Source organism: Pinus tabuliformis, chromosome Q (genome assembly GCF_031772625.1).
Source record: "Pinus tabuliformis cultivar Carrire ecotype Pingquan chromosome Q, CPIR1, whole genome shotgun sequence".
Taxonomy (NCBI): domain Eukaryota; kingdom Viridiplantae; phylum Streptophyta; class Pinopsida; order Pinales; family Pinaceae; genus Pinus; species Pinus tabuliformis.
The window spans coordinates 1,148,312,061-1,148,317,641 of NC_142296.1; the positions used below are offsets into that span (position 1 = coordinate 1,148,312,061).

The 5,581-nt window shown below is 36.1% G+C and overlaps 1 protein-coding gene across 1 annotated transcript; it reads left to right on the plus strand.

Annotated features, from left to right (window-relative positions):
- The first annotated feature begins 4,806 nt into the window (after positions 1-4,806).
- LOC149223662 (uncharacterized) lies at positions 4,807-5,310 on the plus strand. The gene has a single exon (XM_089387968.1). It carries the CDS (start codon positions 4,807-4,809, stop codon positions 5,308-5,310), a length of 504 nt encoding a protein of 167 aa, XP_089244094.1.
- The last annotated feature ends 271 nt before the right edge of the window (positions 5,311-5,581 follow it).

Consider the following 5,581-nt stretch of genomic DNA (forward strand, 5'->3'; position numbering starts at 1 on the left):
TTAAATAACCTGATGTTGATGCTCAATCATCAATACTTCCAACAAAGTCGGCATCTGAATATCCACCAAGTACAAAGTTTTTAGTCTTTGTGTAAAGAAGACCAAAATCTTTTGTTCCTTGTATATATCGAAGAACTCTTTTTGCTACATTCCAGTGGTTGTCTCGTGGTTCCTGCATAAAACGTGAAAGAATACTGACTGCATAAGATAGATCAGGGCGAGTATTTGTCAAATAAATCAAGCTGCCAATCAACTATCTGTAAGTAGTACTGTCCACCTTTCCCCCCTTCAAATTTTGAAAGTTTCAAGTTTTGGTCCATGGGGGTAAGAAAGAGCTTGCAATCCTGCATTCCAAATTGTTGAAGAACCTCTACTGCATACTTTCTTTGAGAAATGAAATATTATGTGGACGTTGGAAGACTTCAACTCCAAGATAGTAGTGAAGGAATCCCAAGTCTGTCATCTTAAAACCTGCATGTAACTCCTTTTTCATCTGTGAAATATGATCATCATTGTTTCCAGTAATGATCAAATCATCTACATACATAACAAGAATCACCAGATATTTTCCCTGTTGTTGCACATACAAAGTATCATCATATTCACTTCGTTGAAAACCAACTTTCCTAAGGTATTCATCCATTTTTGCATACCAAGCTCGAGGAGCTTGTTTTAACCCATATAAAGCCTTGATCAATTTGCAGACTTTATGTTCTTGCCCTTCAATTTCAAAACCTGGTGGTTGTGTCATATACACATCTTCCTGTAAATCCCCATTGAGAAAAGCACTTTTCACATCCATTTGATGAACTTTCCATCCTTTCTGAGCGGCCAATGCAAGTGTTAATCAAATGGTGTTCCATTTAGCTGTAGGAGCAAAAGTTTCCTCATAATCAATGCCTTCCTTCTGCACAAAACATTTAGCGACAAGTCTTGTTTTATACTTTTCAAGTTCGCCCTTTTAGTTGTACTTAATTCTGTAAACCCACTTGCATCCTATGGGTTTAACATTTTGAGGACAATCAACAAGTTTCCAAGTGTTGTTATCAATTACTTCTCGATATTCTTCAATCATACCTTGTTTACATTCTTTATGTTTTACTGCTTCTTTGTATGTGGAAGGTTTAGTAAAATCATGTGCTGTCAAGGAAAAATTTCCTTCACTTCTGTGTGACTTTCTTGTGCTTGTTTTATTCTGCTCATCAGGCTTTACATCTTTCAAAAGTTGAACTGCCCATTTTGGTAGTTGATGATCAGTTGTTTGAGATTCTGAAAAGTCACCATCATTGTAAAGAGGATTAATATAAACTGATGTGCGTCGATTAGTTGGAGATTCTGGAGGTGGAGAACCACTGTCAGAAGAACTGTTGCTGCTTGGATATGTGGATGAACTGCTAGAAGATCCAGATGGTATTGTTGAAGTAGATGGACTAGATGAATCATCTTCAGATGAAGGAAAATCAAGTTCATACCAATTTGGTGAATTTGGTTGACTTTTTGTATTTCCTATTCTTCGACTACCTTTAGTTTCTAACTTTTGAAGAAGACTTTCAATTTCTTCAGCACTCTTACTCTCTGTTTCATCAAAAATTACATCCTTGCTCACAATAAATTTTCCATTGGTCAAAAGATGGTACCCTTTCTTCTCATCAGAATAGCCAATCATTGTGCATTTCAAACTTCTTGAGTCAAGCTTAGTTCGTTTTTCTTTCGGAACTAAGGCATAACATACTGATCCAAAAACTCTAAGATGTTTAACTCGAGGTTTGAAACCATACCAAGCTTCATAAGGTGTGATTCCGTCTAAAGAAGCAGTTGGATAACTGTTTCTTAAGTAAATAGTTGTATGAATTGCTTCTGCCCAATATGTTGGACTTAACCTTTTGAAAGTTAACATAGATCTTGCCATTCCTAACAAGGTGCAGTTCATTCTTTCTACTGTTCCATTTTGCTGTGGAGTGTAAACATTTGTAAGATGTCTTCTTATGCCATTATCACTACAATAAGTTTTGAATTCATTTGAAGTGAATTCTCCCCCATTATTTGTCCTGAGAGTACCTATCTTTTCTTTGACTTCATTTTCAACAAGTTGGCAAAAAATTTTAAACTTTTCAAATGCTTCTAACTTTTTCTTTAAGAAATAAACCCAAGTCATTCTACTGAAATCATCAATGAATAGTAAGAAATATTTGCAACCACCGAATGAAGTCTGTAGTGGTCCACAAACATCACTATGAACTAGTTGTAGCCGCCTGTTTGCACGCCATGAACTTGTTGGAAAGATTTCTCGACTTTGTTTTCCATAAATGCAAGCTTCACATTTTGCATTTTCCTTTTTAAAAGTGGGAAGTCCTTTAACCATCCCTTGTTTCTGCAATTGAGAAAGAATATCAAAATTTAAATGTCCATATCTTACATGCCATAATCTTATAGGTGAAATTCTTGTAGTCATTGCCCCTACAAAATCAGAATGCCTTGGAATAATTGTCCCTTTCATCCTTAGCAATTTTCCATCTTCATAACCTGTCATCACAGTTTTCAAGCTCCATTTGACTAAATTAATCTTAACTAGGCCATCTTCCATTATTCCCTGATGTCCTACTTGTCGAATCATGACTAAAGACATCAAATTTTTCTTAAAGGTTGGTACATACCATACATTTGAAATCATTTTTTCTCCAATGCCAGGGAGAAAAACCTTAACTTCTCCTTTTCCATAAGGAGTATGTTTTGTATCATCTGCAAGAAAAATGGAATTAAGTTGGCAATCTTGAAAATTCCAAAAAAAATCACGTCGACAAGTCATGTGCTGAGTTGCCCTTGAATCCAAGATCCAGGATCTTCATAATCACTTCTAAGATGGGATGAAAGTTGTAATGCCGGTGAGAAAGTAAAAACATATTCTAAGTTATCATCATCTTGATCATTTGCAAATTGTGCTAAGTGCTGATGAAACTTGGGAATTTTATTAAGAGAATTTCGACAATCATCAACATAATGTCCAACTTTGTTACATATTCGACACACAATTTGACTTAAGTCTCTTCCTCTTCCTGAAGATTTTCCTCTCCCTCTACTTTGACTTCTATTTTGAGGTTGTCCTCTACCTCGATTATTATTTCCTTGTCCTTGAAAATAGCCTCTTCCTTGATTGTTTCCTCTGCATTGAAAATTACTCCTGCCTGAACTGTTGCCTCTATTAAAGTTGTTTCCTCTGCTTTGGCTTCGACCTCGACTTTGTACATTATGTGCTGCTTGATTCTGATTGAAATTCCCTCTTCCTCTGCTTTGAGAATTGTCAGTTGATGATTTACTAGTGCTGGCCTCTGTGAAGAAAACATCTTCACCAACTGTCTTTTTCTTCCCAAAGGTTTTATCATGTTGGGTCAACATTTCGAAGAGCTCATCAAACTTTAGTTTCTCTAACTTACCAGTTAATTGTAGAGTCTCCAAAAAATGTGTGTAGGAAGAAGGAAGTCCAACAAGTAAAATTGTGACCATAAAACTATCATCTACTACTGGAAAACCAACATTAATGATTTCCTGCCTAATATTCTTAAGTCTTGAGATATATTCAAGAACATCACCTCCTTCAGTTAATTTTTGTTGCAACAATTTTAATTGTAGATCGACTTTCTTTGATTCAGGCTGAGTATCGAAGAATTCTTTAAAAATTCTCAAAGCAAACCATGCATCTGTAGCATTTGCTATATGGACATACATTTCATCATTGACAGAAGATTTAATGAGAGCTAATGCTTTGGCATTTTTAACTTCCCACTTTGCTAGGGTAGCTGCATCTGTGGGTTTATTTGGCTTAATATCACCATCACATATACCCTGCCACAATTCATTGCAAATGAGAGTGCTTTCGATGAGGTGTTTCCATGTTTTATAAGATTTTGTACCTTCAAGTTTGTCGAAATCAGAAAACAAATTAATCAACTTTGACATTGTAGTGTTGAAAATTCACACCACAAATCAAGCTAAAAAAAATATCAAGATGGGCAAAAAAACATGCAACACACAATGCAAAACAATAATAATCTATCGGGGCTTGGCCTTGACCCTCGTATAGTCGTGGAAACAGGAGAAAAATGACTGAGCTTTACACTTGGCTCTAGTCAATTTCTCAAATATTTACAAGGTAATTTTCAAAATTTGACTTTTACAATGATACTCTTGCAAAACCTGGTAAAAATAAATGTTACCCCCCCTCAAAGTAAAATTGTTTTGAGTTACAATGTCACACTTATCTCTCCATATATAAAAATAATTACAAATAAAATCACCTTATTACTCCAAAAAGTTTACTGAATGTAATATCCCCAATATTTATAAATAACCATTACACCTGCTCACACCTTATTTCTCCAAAGAATATTACATATTATAGACCAAAAACAATTTTATTTCTCCATTAAAAATTTATGAAAGTCTTTAAAACCTGCGTTAAAAATGAATGAGGTGCAAGTGTGAGACTGGCAGCGTGGAGTCCGATTTCTTCTTGTTGAAACGATGATTTCTATTACTGCATTCATCATCTATAATTCTCTGCTTTGTACCAAAACACCAGATTTGACAAATCTATTAACAACTTGGCTCACCTTGCAGGGATCGCTTGTTCTCGTTGTATATAGAAGCAATTGTGATTATAACTCCATGGAGATCAATCCACAGACCTGTAGATACCTATCTCTGCAAATTTGAGAAACAAATCCTGGTATTTGGGGCTAAAATTGTAGGTGTGTTTTATACCCGGATCGGAAACTAAGAATACCCATCAGAAGATTTCTATGTTTTCCAATGGCTTGCTACTCGGTGAGATTACCCACAGTCCCATGCTGTTGTTCGGATTCATGTGACCAGGAGCTGAGGAGAAGAGGGGCAAATTTCAGAGCGAGGTCTTGCAGAGGGGATCATTATTATGTTCTTGGGGTGAGAAGAAACGCTTCCAGGAATGAAATCAAGTGCGCTTATAGGCGTCTTGCCACGCAGTACCACGCTGATGTCTGTAAAGATAGGGGGAGTGAACAGAGATTCAAGCAGATCAATAGGGCCTATGAGAGTATAGTCAAGGATTACAGTTACTTCCAGTCTGAGACAGGCCTGAATTGCAGCATAGAAGATTTGTTCATGACAATAACAACAGAAATGATTCCTGATATCTTCAATTCTAACGAGTGGTTTGAAGGCCTCAACTTCAACAGCCCTTCTTATTACGAGACTTCAACCATCCATGAGAGTATGGATGAGGAAGTTTTCATGACAGACGCGAAAGAAGATCAGAAGTCAAGTGTGAGAAAATAGGAATCAAAGAAGTCTGAAGAAGTGAGATGGTCTCATGACGGAAACTGGAGGATCCGCCAGGCGCAGGGGTCTTTGTCAAAGTTTGAATGCCGACGCTAGCACCGTCACTCAATAGATGCAAATCCACATCCGTTGCATCACAATAGCCATACAGATTTTGCAAAAAAGTCACATAGATTTTGCATTTTTTTTGTTTTTCTTGATAATAAAAAATGATTTTAGAATTTACAAATCTAAAATCAATAATAAATATTTTGTTCATTTTAAAGAA